This window comes from Sinocyclocheilus rhinocerous, unplaced genomic scaffold, assembly GCF_001515625.1.
Source record: "Sinocyclocheilus rhinocerous isolate Xijiao unplaced genomic scaffold, SAMN03320098_v1.1 scaffold1307, whole genome shotgun sequence".
NCBI lineage: Eukaryota > Metazoa > Chordata > Actinopteri > Cypriniformes > Cyprinidae > Sinocyclocheilus > Sinocyclocheilus rhinocerous.
The window spans coordinates 936,379-950,419 of record NW_015631048.1 but is presented as its reverse complement, the minus strand read 5'-3'; the positions used below and the strand labels follow the sequence as shown (position 1 = coordinate 950,419).

The 14,041-nt window shown below is 36.6% G+C and overlaps 1 protein-coding gene across 2 annotated transcripts in view; it reads right to left on the bottom strand.

The window, feature by feature from the left end:
* Nucleotides 1-4,767, bottom strand: part of LOC107741158 (ubiquitin-like protein 3) — a 21,010-nt gene extending 16,243 nt beyond the window's left edge. The window contains exons 1-2 of one of the 2 annotated variants that reach the window (XM_016553766.1): nt 4,502-4,767; nt 4,082-4,406 (exon numbers count right to left, since the gene is read on the bottom strand). In XM_016553766.1, coding sequence (XP_016409252.1) covers nt 4,082-4,108 — 27 coding nt within the window. In that variant the 5' untranslated portion in view covers nt 4,109-4,406; nt 4,502-4,767. The remainder of the gene's footprint in view (nt 1-4,081; nt 4,407-4,501) is intronic. The other variant, XM_016553767.1, reaches the window with a different exon arrangement.
* Nucleotides 4,768-14,041: the final 9,274 nt, after the last annotated feature.

The following is a 14,041-nucleotide window of genomic DNA, read 5'->3' as shown; positions in this document are numbered from 1 at the left end:
TGTGTGTGTGTGTGTGTGTGTGTGTGTGTGTGTGTCCGTCCGTCCGTCCGTCCGAGCGGGCACCTCTCTCACAGAGCTGTTGTAAATTGTTCCTCACTCTACTGAAAGGATCCTTTATTGAGTGAGTCTGAGCTACTTCCTCCCCCTGCTTCTCTCTCGCTCCCTCTATAGCCTTTAACCCTTACTGACCCATAAACACTCTCTGGAGTCATTCATTTTATGCAAATCGTACTCTTTATGTCATACTTGTTGCTTTATTCACACAAACACATATAGATACAACAGATACTAAACTGTTTTTTGCGTCATCTCTGTTTTTATGCTGATGCAATACTTTCCATCAATTCCATATCATTTTCATTCATTACCTTTTCTAGAATTTTACAATTCCGTTTCACGTAGTTTGTCCAAACTAAGCTTTAACTCTGAAAATGACATTTCTAGCGTGTGAGAGAGATTTAAACCGATACCTTACCAAAATGCGGAGTCTTTTTCTCACGCTGTTGGTGCAGGTTAATTCGCAATGTTTTGAATCGTGGCACATACTGTGTTGTGTTTCATAACATTTTCTACAACTTTTCCATCTCTTATATGCGAACACTTATCGTTACCTAGTACCTACCCTGTACCTTTCTCCTGGTGTTCTCTCTCGCTTTGGCCACCTCTGAGTTCAAACACTGGCTGTTCGTAGCAGGTAGGCTGTTTGGGGTCAGAAGAGGGTCTGTCATTAAACAGATGTTATAATGACCTAATAAACCCTCAAAGGGACTGATTTGTGTAGCCACGTCCTTCTGTTGTCTGGTTCCCTAATGAGATCTATTGATTTGAGCTTGGTTACATAATTTTGCAAAAGTTTCGATGACAAAGCTGGTTTGATTCTGCAAACAGGAAAGCATGCTACTTTAGCAATTTGTCTTAGTTACGCCTTAAAAATGATTTTTCAAAGTCTTTCACTTTAACATTTCACATTTAATTAAATGTGTTACTTGCCGTTTCTTTGTAAATCAATTATGAAATTTACAGTCTCTAAGTGAAAAATGTTTCTACACTCATTTTTGTTCAGTGTACCTTCATTATCATATCTTGTATGAAACATAAAATCAAAACTGACTGCATTTACTTCCTTAATACACGTTCCTGGACTTATTGTTCATTCATCAGTGAATGTTATTTGAAAGAAAAACATGTTACGAAAAAATTATATTCTGTGCTAAAAGCCACTTTTCACAATCATAACAATCCCAATAAACATAATAAAGAACTATCCAACATTTTTTTTACATCGAATATCCTGTTTCACTAAAAAATGTGACATTACAGACATAAAATGGGTTTCAAATGCCATTTCATGTCTACAGGACATATCAACACAATATAACTACCCCTCATAACAAGATTAGCTCTTAGCCTAATTTCATTCAACATGTAGGTTTATCAAGTACCTCAATTGTTTTTTACATAATAATTAAAACTTTTGAAAGTGCTGAGCAATGCTACTCAACAGCCACTGGGAAGGTCTCTCCTTGACATTCCTCCCGTACTAATTCACCCCTACGCAGAGAGGACATGATACCACATGACACCACACAAAGTGACACAGTCCTGTCAGGGAGTATTGAGTTCTCCTTCACACCTCAGTCTCACAATTGATCAAAGCAAACTCTTTTAAAGGAGTATATCTGATGTAGCACCCATAGGCGAAAGGCTTTTGCAACATTTTGTTGCTTTGAAACGGTGAGAGCTCTCCACAAAAAAAGCCCATTCATTAAAATGCCCACCCACAAGATGTATGCACACACACACACACACAAACACTCCCATTGTTTGACAACCCTACCCCACAAGTGAATGCCCCTCAGCTGGAGACCACACAATGATTCAAAGTTTCACCTCGTGGACATTTCATCCTAAAACTGAGCATGCTGTTCCGGGAGACCAAAAATAGACACCTAAACCCAAATTAGAATAACATCATGCAGCTTCTGCATTAATTTTAAAGCTAGTAATGGATTTGAAAGCTAGTAAATCCATATAAAATTATTTCCTGTGAGGTTTGGGTGTTTAAAGTTCTCAAAGTTGACCTTAAAAACCTTCTTAATGCTAACTTAGATAATCAATACCTGACTTTGGGCTATAGCATAACACTTTGTTCCCTGTTCTGTCCCTGTTTGCGTAGTGTGAGAAAAACCTTCCTTCCTGTAGAGACATCAAGAGTAGTGGTCGACCGATTGTTTACTTCCTTTTTAATTAGATTTATATAAAATATTTATTTATTTGTGAAAAATACTTTGTCTTCTAGAGTATAAGTATGTTTATTTTACACACTTATTTTTTATCCATTTTCAAATGATTTCAAATGTCTTAAATATGAATTAAAATAAATAAAATTATATCGGCTTTATATCGGCCATCGGCCACCCTGCTTTCCAAGATATTGGCATCGGCTGTCAAAAAACCCATATCGGTCGACCACTAGTCAAGAGATACATCGTCATCATCAGGGTCAGCTCACGTTTCTGGCCTTAAAATCAACAATATGTGGCATTGCCCTTTTAATACCTATAAATGCCAAGGAAGCCTTTCTGAGAGACAGGTTTACATTTAGGTGCTACTCAATGGCAGAAACAGAAGGAAAGCTGAATGTGCACTGCAAGGGCCAATCACATCAGCCCTCAGCATACATTACATCAAACGGAGTGCCTGCAATGTCAGAGCATTGGCATCTCTTGAGTTTGACAGCCAGATCAGCTGTTTGGCATATCCAAAGCATGCTTGACTAACACGCTGCGACACAATGTTACAGTCTGGTGCCAATAGAAAGAGTTCTTATTTGTTTTGATATTAGTTTCATATCTTAATACACAATCAGGGCTGTGGTTTATTGTTGATAAGCTGATTTCTCACGTCCTTCGAATTACACCACTGACCTTCTGGATACTGGCGAGTACTGGCAGTACTAACACCACCCAACGGGTTTAGAAGTCCCAATCTATTATAGCCTTACATCGTAATGCAAAGCTTGAAATGATATTCTAAAAGCATGCAATGAGGATTAAAAAGAATCTATGACATCATCCCTCTGGACAGCAAGATTCTAATGTTGGAGTTTTGGTTTGAGCATTCGTTTAGATTCACATTTCGAGACGGTTTTAGTTGTGCAAACAGGGCAATGACTGTTTTCGAGTCTCCCTGATCATACTTCCTCTTTATCAGTCTGAACAGCACTGTGTAGGCCATCAGATAGGATATCTTTACACTACTGCCCTTCCTGATTGAGGTGGTATTTTGATGGGGTTATTGGCGGAAGAACAAAAAGTGATCCAAGACATTTAATAACACTGTCTTTCTGGATTTTCTTGGGTTGGTCTATTTGCAAAAGCAACTATGAAATCAATTGACCTTCTTTAATCTCTAACAAACACTAACATATTTGTTATATAACACATTTGTTATGAAACTAACTAGTATCTATTATGATGTAACTAGTACTTGTTTTTAAGAACTTTAATATTAAGAGACCGAAAAATGACTAGTAATCCACTATTCATTAGATTTCAGTACTTTCCTTTGCTACTAGTCAGAATCTCAATAGAGTAACTATTTGATTGATTCTAGCAACAAACAGCACTTTTTTATTGAATTCTATGGGGATCTGTGGTTCATTTATTAACTATTCACTTCAGACTAGTGTGTATTTCAATTGTTGCTGGTAAATATTCTAGTTCACTACCAAAGAAACAATAGGTACTAGTAAGTATTCTTTTGTTTATTGTAACAATTCAAACTGTTACTAGTATATAGAATATTGCAATCTGTTACCAGTAACAATGAAATAGTTATCTGTCAGTATATGCCTAGTAACAAAAGAATAAGTACTACTGAGTACTAATTTAAGTATCAAAAGAACGATCGTCTCAATAATAGTTGCCAGTCATATTGAAAACGTTTTTTCTCTTTTGGTTACGTTTTAGTAATAGCAAAAACTACTAGAAACATAAAAATATATATTATTTCGTTTCACAGAACATTATATTTTATCGTAAACACCACTAAACCTTTTGCAGAACGAGTAAATACTTACCATGTCAACTGGGATGTTGCCCGTCATCTTTGAAATATCTGTCGGATCTTCACTTTAGATTAAAAGTTGTTTTTCTTCCTTCAGTTTGCTTAAGAAACAAAGTTTTGACAGCAGATGACTTGTGGTAAAGCAGTTGTTCATGCAGCGATCACTCGGCTGGTTATTCCTGTAGGTTCGCTGGTAGAGGTAGTTAAGCGCAGGCAGGAATAGGTTGTTCTTCTTCAGACAGGCTTCTGACTTCTTGCTTTTTCATGGCATAAACTTCAAAACGGAGAAAATAATAATTTGTGGATTTTATATTTATGTGGGAGGACCCCCTCCCATCCTGAAATAAAAAGAATATATGTTAGGAAAAATGTGCCTACGCCATAGGAAAACAAAACAATACTACAATTCAGCCCTTGGTGTTTGCAAATATACCGAGAAATTAGTTCCTCGCGAGTCCGCAATAAAAATAGACCGTCGCCTGGTCGAAAAAATGCAGCAATTCGACGGTTTTTCAGTATTATATCCGTCTTCGTCTGCGCTCGCTCTCTGCTGTCATCTTGCCTCAAAAAAACATGGCGGCAGCTGACGGGGGGGAAAGGCTGATCGTGGGGAAACCGGAGCTGGTGAGGCAGATAAAAACGGCGCGGTGTCGATCGGTATGTGTGCGCGCGGATGAATACGTTCCCCAGCAGTTAAAGGAAGAGGCGGAGAGAGAGAGAGAGGCGAGCCCACAAATCCATGCGCGCCCGTAAACGAATTAGTGGGAAGGATTTGGGAACTTCAGAGTATATAATGCTAAATACTCTGCTAAATAATGCTAAATTAAACTAAAAACATAATGAGCCTAATGTTGTTTTGTGTTCAGTTTTATTATGTTATTATTCAGTTATTTACCACATAGGCTAGTTCTCACCAATAGTTTACCTGTGGCATTTGTACTAAGACCATATGACCACAAGTAAAATCATGGACGGCTCTTCATTTGTCAGATCAATGTAACTTTGTTTTATACCCTGGTGGAAAGAAAAGCCTAACATGGTTTGCTGGTTTAAGCTGGTCTAAGCTTGTCTCACTAGCCTTGCCAAGCTGTTACTCAGCTGGTTTAGCAGGCTGGCAAGCTGGTACCCCATCCTAACCAGCTGAAAAGCTCTTAAAATCCTTATAAAACCAGCCGACAGGCCAGCAAACCATCGTAAGATGGTTTAAGCTATCTGTTTTTCAGCAATTTGTTCAGGAATTTGTTAGGAACAGCATAGAGGTCTTGTACAACTGCATTGTTCCTAAAGAATAAATAACTTAAATAAATAATATATTCACTTGTTATATCATTATTGTTATTATTATTATTATATATTTATTTTTATGGCTGCTGTTTTTGCTTACACTGCATGTACTCCTGTTATTATTTAAATGTTCTCCTTTTATTTTTACTTCATGTAGAATGCTGTCCATGCGTAAATCACATCATGCGATGGATTCACTATTGTATAGTAACTTTGTTCTGCTTCTTTTGTGGCATAGACCTTTTTTATTAATACGATAGACAGAATAGTATTAATGGTGATATATATAGCCTATACCTAATGATATTATTGAATTATATCTGTAATTTTATGATACAATCTGTTCCTGTGGAGAAAATCAAAATAAAGGGTATTAAAAACAGGTATTAAAGTAAAATCAATGTTGGATATTTTGTTTTTGTCACTGACATAAGCAAAACAAGCAAGTACATTACCTTCGGTCTCATTTTCACAATATTCTAATGTAATTTGACAGGCACTTTTGTATGTGCTTATAGCTATTCCACGAATAAATTTACAATGAAAGTTAAATGCTGTGTGTGCGCATGTCTGCATGTGTGGCCCTGTCTTGAAAGCATGAGGTCTATATCTGTGCTGCTGACTCTACTTCTATTGTCTTGCGCAGTGTTGAGAGGAATTCATCCTGACGTGGGGTGTCAGACCTACAGATACTCAAGAGGATTAACTCTTTAATCTGTCACTGATTCTTCTGTGCTGCCTCCAAAAACGCTTTTGTTCTCCTGTGTGCCATTTCAATCTCCTGTCAAAACAAAATACAGCCACAAATGCCATCAAAACCACACGACTGTGAATAAATATGCATACGCAGGGGTTTTAAACAGGTGTGTGTGTGTTTGTGTGTATATGGGGCTGTCGGGTAGACCGAGATCATAATCTGTTTTATGACTGTGTTGACGTTTAGACAAACATATAACTACTTGCTTTGTTTGATTGCGAATGTTAATCTCTGTAATAGTGTGTTTACATAGAAGCCATTGAGTACAAACTGACACACACACACACACACATGGACACACAAGGAAATCAATTACTGTGGATTATATGTGTCAAGGTCCAAGGATTGAATGACATAGGAAGCCTTCTCCATTGCAGACATAAGAGCGTATAGGTAGAGCTAAAGTGAGATTAGGTCCAGAATAAGCACAGATGCTCTGAGTGGCAGCTTAGTGCTGTGGCACCAGACCGGAGGGTTTTACATGACTGCCTTTGATAAACAAAGACTTTCCAAACTACTGTTAGAGTTGCATGCATTCCTCAAAGTACAAAAAGAGCGCTCTGAACGCATTATCGACAGTCTGCTTGGTCCTTCTGGTGTTTGTTGTTTTGTGTATTTGCAATTTATGACAATCTCACAGCTTTGAGAAACTGAGAGTAGTGCTATATGCATTAGTCACAAACAGAGAACGCCATCTCAGATAGAGACGTAACCCTGAGGAAAACGTTATTGCTCAGGGGTGCAAACGTTAAAGCTCAGGAGATCTCACTTATTCTTTAAATAGAAGCTCTGTCTCAGATGTTTCTCCTAGAGTTAACAGTACCCTGGGAAGAAAGGATGGAGGAGGCTCATGAGCGTAAGCGCAAGAAATATCAAGACCTTATCCTTGAAAGCCAGCAAAATGGATGGAAGGCCTGGAATTTACCAGTAGAGGTTGGCTGCAGAGGTTTTGCTGGGCAGTCACTCTGGAGAACCCTTGGGCTGCTGGGTATTGAAGGGATGGCCAGGAAACAGCTGATAGGTAAGGTTACCGAACAGGCTGAAAACGCATCTCAGTGGATCTGGATACAGCGGGAGGTGAGGTGGCAGAGCCAACCTATTGAAGGGCGAACAACGACATAGAGTTGGTGGTGGTCAGCAGGGGTAGATCCAGGACGCTGGATCTGCTGTCGAGCCTTCCCGAGGTGTCATGGGCTTAAATCGGTGAAACACCAATGAAGGGGGGTGCCCATCTGACGACTAGCTGTAACTACCAACTCTTTGACCTGGTGCTTGAAAGGAAGAGAGAAGGAGAGGAGAAGTGATGCTACTGGCTCACAGTTGGTGCAGGGCTAAGTACCTGTAAAGGTGGGCCAGTTGCGATGGCCTCATCGTATTTTGCATATACAGTAAGAGAGATTTAATGCTGATAGTGTAACACAAAATTTATGATATTTGTTTCTTTTGTAAAACACAGTAAAATCAGTAATATTATTACAACTTAAAATGACTGTTTTATATTTTAATATATTATGAAATTGTATTTACTCCAGTGATGGCAAAGCTGAATTTTCAGCAGCCATTACTCACGTCTTCAGTGTCGCATGATCCTTCAGAAATCAGAAAGTATGTCAAGAGTTGAACAGGAAAAATTCCTTAACATTGTATTTGCACTCTTGTTTCTGGTTGATAATTAACATTGTAAAAGTTGGCTTTTAAACTGCCTTGAACATTGATCCTTGACTCGATATTTGTAATGATGAAAACATGATAATCATGTAAACCGTTTCTTCTTCCATCTGAGATTTACAATAAGTAGTGAGGAACTAATTTAGATCTAGGTTGTGTGTGTGCTTATGTGTGTGTGTGAAACTGTGGTTGGTCTCGCATTACATTATATCTAAACATAAACCTGTTTATGCCTCTCTCATCACGTGTCTGAACCTTTCCATGAAGCTTTTGACTCTGCCAGTTTGGTCTGTGCCTTAATGATCTTTTGAAGCACAGGTACCACAACTTTTACTGTGTGTGACTATTGCCCAAATCGCCATGGCAGCCACCATTTTCTGTTTTTCTTTCCAACTCAGAGCAAAACCTTCTGGGATACTCCCTAAACATTTCAATCGCAGCTTTGAAACTAGCCATTCATAATGCTCCTTAAAGGAATAATTCACCTGAAAATGCAACTTCTGTCATCATTTACTCACCCTCACGTCATTCCAAACCCGTATGATTTACTTTCTTCTGTGGAACACAAAAAGAGAAGTTTAGAAGAATGTTCACGCTGCTCCATATATATGAAAGTAAATGTGGAGGCATTCTGCCAAGGTACAAAAACAAGAGCATAACAACACAAAAAGCTACCATACGTCTTCAAAAGACTTGAAATACAGAATAAGAATCATATAGACAACTTTTATAGTACTTCTATAGTGTTTTTGTATTTTTAAGAGCCCATTCACAACCAGTTATCCTGAGAGAAACAACAGCTCAGAAATTCTGCTGAACATTTGTGTTCCACAGAAGAAAAAACATTATAGGACTGACATGAGGGTGACTAAATGATGACAAACACAAAAAATGACTATTTTGCACTATTTTGGCATTTCGGTTCTATAGATTATACTACATTGCCTTTTAAAAGTGTCTGTGAGACAAGGAGCTTTTCTGCTTCGCAGAATCTTGGTTTTTAACCATTCCTGAACTCATTTTAGCCTTCATATAACATGGCTTTTACTGTAAAGCCTGTGTAAAGTCCAGCCAGACACAAGATTAGTGCATACCAGGCTGGGTGTGGCCATAATGACAGTATTACCTCAACGCTACAACAGCGATAAATACACTGTATTATAAAGGGTGGAGACACACAGTGTATGTTTCATCTGTTTGAAACGTAGCCTTACTTGAGGACTCATGTTTACATTTTCCCATGGAATCCTCAATGGCTTTAATGTCTTGAAAACGATCTGCCCTCACAAGCGATTAACCTTTTACCTTTAACCAGAAATATTCCTCAACTCAACAGATGTTACTTTGTCCATCATCTGTGACATCATCTGCTGACATCATGTGGGCAGCCCTGTCTAATACTGCTTAAACCCACCTCATTTGTGGGGGGAAAAAATCCCACATCATCCTGTACAGCTGTAGGGGTTGGTGTGACAGAGCAACTTGACATCCCATTTTGAGTTCCTTCGACATGATGTTGACAGGAAGCTGCAAATAACCAGACCACCTCGCAGGACCTCAGTTAGCATTGGCGTAATGCGAATCCTCACGCAGGTCTAATATCGACCCTTATCTAATGAGGCCTCTAGTCACGTGTGGCCACAAACAAGCGAGGAGGATTTTCTAGGTTTCAACAAGGGGTTGACGTTCTTCTTGTAAGTTGGCCTGGGACGAATAATTCAGGATTAGGATGCCGGTTGGGAGGCAGTTCCTATTGAAAGAATAGCACAAAATCTAATAGCAGTTATTACTGGGAACATTAATCGTGCAGATGGCAGACTGATCTCATGCGTTCAACACAAAGACAGGCCTGGAGGCTTTAGAGGGAGTATTTTTACTGCTTCAGGGTTATTATAGAGCTGGAACTAAAACTAAAACCATGCAAAAATATTATTAGAAATAAAATAAACATTGATTGAAATAAAATAAAATATGAAAAATTTATTATTTTATTTCAGCTAGTTACCAATGTAACATTTCTCCTTTTCATTTGATGTACTAACATGACTTAAACTGGAAAAAAAATATATATATATATACTACACAGATATATTTTTAAAAACTAATAAAAGTGACAAAACATTTTAGTAGTTTTGTGTTGTTTTTGTCCATTTTCTTTCTATGTCTATATAGTATTTTATTTACTTTTCTTTTTTCTTTAAAATTGAAATGATAATGGAATATACAAAAATAAAAACTAATTCAAAAACACTGGTGTCTATGCCCTTACGAAAAATTACCATGGTTTTACCACAAATAAAACCCAAAAATTCATGGTTACTGTTGTTAAATCATGGTAACCACAAATTAACCATGGTTTCGCTACACTAACCATAGTTTAACCATGGTATTTGTAGTAAAACTCTGGTTATACAAATAGTAATCAACACACCAAAAACACAGTTACTACACTTTTACTACAATAAAACCATGGTTAATTTTCGTAAGGGTGATACTGATATAAACAATTGTACTCTTATTCCATTAGTTGAACAACTGAAGGTCTGAGACTGAACTTGGCATTTCAGTAAGTTTACTGGAAGAGTTTAATATTACTACGTGATTCAAGCACGTGTTCTGAGTACTCTTCGTCCATATTTAGGGGTTGAAATGTTGCCCGGGAGCTCACGGTGCACTGTTTATGTCTGTTGGGCGTGGGGTGTTATATCGTGGAGAAGGATGTCTGGCTTACTGTTTGTTAACAAACGATGTTGATTAGGTCTGATATTGTTTAGCTGTCTCTCCCTTCAGGGATATCCTGTATCTCACTAACAATGTCAGAGCACAGCAGTCCGGCAGAGCTGAACATGCTGGGCTCGTCTGATGAGAGGGAGACCCTAGTGATTTGAATTTTGGCTCGGTCACTGATTATGGCGGCAGCCCAGAAACGACAGTTCCGTCCAGTGATGCAGAAAAAGAACAGCAAGAAAACCTAGTGAGCATACATATTTGTATAATAACTGTAATAAATACATAATAAGAATAAACATATAATTGTAATATATAAAATTTTGTTTGTAATATATGTAATATATATTAATAATATGTAATATTTTATGTCATACTTACAGACATTTAATAAAATTAAATGTCATACATTAAATATTAATGGTACATATTATTGATATTCCATTATTAAATAATACATATTAATGTTAAAATAACAGTTACACACAATGTACATACATTTATTCTATGATTTAACTATATTTTCATATATATTCATATATTACATATATATAAAATTTTGGTTTTAATATAGGTTTATTTTAGCACATCTATATTACATTATATTACATTACATATTATATATTAAATTATTATTAGAATGATAAAAAATTCATAGTAACATACAAATACATTTGTGTATACACATATTTATATATGTATATATAAAATACACACACACACACACACACACACATATATATATATATATATATATATATATATATATATATATAAAATGTATGTGTGTATATTTTTTAAATATATGTATTTTAGTATATACATCATTGTATATACTGATTTAATATAGTAAATATAAATTATTGCTATTATTCATATAATATTAATATATTTATTAATCATATACAATTATTATTGTTGTTGTTTTTGTTATTTTTGCAATAAATATATGAATTGGAATGAATAAACAGTATGTAATAAAGTTACAATACAGATATAAATATTACTGTATAAATAAATATTGTTAAATTTAATGTTAATATTTATTAGACAGACAGACAGATAGATAGATAGATAGATAAACATTCTACACTATCTGTGTATATAGTTGTTAAGTCAGATGGTAGTTATGATTATCATATGAGATATGAGGTATAAAAAAGGCTATGCAACAGTACATTTACACAGTAATTGCCCTCAATTTCAATAAAATTCAACAAAGATTGAATGTTATTACCCATGTAGGCCTTTTTGAGACCGTCCCACAGGCTTTCAAACTGGTCATATTACAGTGTGTATTCATTTCAGGAAACTCTGTTCTCTCTAAGGCACTGGGGGTCACATGTGTAAAACAGGAAATTTGGTGATGAGCAACAACCAACAAAAGCATCATCTCATGGGACGTATTAGAAACTGCAACACAGCTGAGGTCTGAAACCGAGAGCAGAAGCACACAATGCAAAGAAGTATCAAATGCAGCACAGTAGCCTTCTTCAAACTCTCCTTCCTCTCAAAACTACTTTCAGAAGAGCGTAAAATCTGCTGAAGGTCATGCGAGTTTCTCAGAATACAGTACATAAAACTGTGAATTCTCAAACACCCATTCTACAGAAACCACAAATATTCACATAAAAGCAATTTATATCTTCAGAGTTTACATGTGTCTGTGCTACAGCAAACATCATCAAATGCTTTCGTGTGGATATGGTGCCATTAACGAATACAACTTTATGTAGAGTTATGTAATATACATATCATTCTATATAAACACAACAGATGTATCGACTCAGCGTGTTTTTTCTAATAGATAAAATCCATTAAAGCATCTACATCTGTCTGGGGCCAGATGCTGTGGAGGAGTAACTGGTCAGAGTCTGTAGCACTAAATCCTCAAGTTGCATACTTTAGAATCTACACCACTAAACTAAAGATATATTCTCAGAATGCACTTGGTGATTAGAAACAGGCAGTTATGGATGAGTAAAAATTATGTTTACGCAGCGCGATGCAACGCAACGCGTAAAAAGACAGTATAAGTCATTATAATCAGTAATTATGTCCCCACTGGATGCAACAAATGCCTCGTTTGTAATGGGTTTTCATGTTTTTGTCTCGTTGCTCCCCTTTAAACCCCTTTAAACATAGAAATTAATAGAAAAGTTTAAACTTATGTAAAAATCTTCTGTCATTTTCTAAAATGAATAAAAATTATGAAAATTCTGCATTATTAGGTCAACTCAGACCATTCAATTCAGGTGTTCAAAGGGCAACAAACTAACATTAAAAAATTCAGAAATTCATGTTACTATTTTTGTAAAAATGTTCACTCAAATTGCTGTGCTGAAAAAAAAATGTAATTAGAAAAAAATAAAAATTAGAAGCATTTTCACTATAGTAACCTAATAATAAATACACAGATAAAGCACATGTATGAAATAATTTGTATAGCTTTTTTATATAAATGACACTTTTTCCTGCTCGCACAAACTGTTCAGTGGAGACAAATCATCAAAAAAAATAAGAGCAGCTGGTCTGTGTCGTAGCCATGTGTAGTGGCCTTTAAAGAGCCAAGCTTCAGGACAAGTATTGACTATTATCCTCGATTTCTACCACACAAATGCCACGTCATGCCATCACCGGTCCTCTCGTCAGCCGGTCGGACTGTTGTCCATACTTATGATTCATTCACACTCTCTTTGGATATACACTAGCTGCCACGTCCATCTGTGTCCACACAAACTCAAAACCTGCATCTTTTCACCTACTACTCGCCAACCAATTTAACCGGATGCTATCTATGCTGCATCATGCTATTTTACATTAAGTATTGTCAGTCTGTGACTTTTAATGCTGGCCATAACTGGGTGATGGAGAAAAAATAAAAAGCAGGACGGAGAAAAAATTTCATAACAGTCAGGAAACTTCGCTTCGGGCTGAGTCTGACAACACATCATGACGGTTATCACATTGAGTCTGAAGTAGTCAGAAAACAATAAACTCCACACACTGCCCACACTCACACAGCACGGCCCACAACAACACAGTCATCCTCTTCCCCCACTGTCCTCCCTCTTGACAACTGAGTCACACCCTTCTGCTGCTGTAGGACACAACAACTTTATCGGCCATCATGCATATAGATATGGTTACTATCAAGCCGTCATACAAACTGTCAAATTTTACTGCTGTTACTAATATAAGACAATAATTAATGAGTATTGATCAAGGATTTGTTTTTTAGACATTTTGGACAATGTTTGAAAATTTGTAACGTAAATATACGATCACATTTATAATTGTTTGGCGAATTTTCACAGGCGAAATCCATTGATTTCAACAGAAATCCAAGCAATTGGGAATTTTGCATGAAGGCGGACAGATTTCGCAACAGATTCATGTCGATTTGCCAACAGAAACCTGCTTGGTTGGAAAGTGAATTGCGAGCTGTGCTTCACTATTGAAAATAGACAATGGTCCTTTTTTGTTCGTGAAATTGTACAGAAATTTCGCTAATGTTAAAGGGGTTATATGATGCGA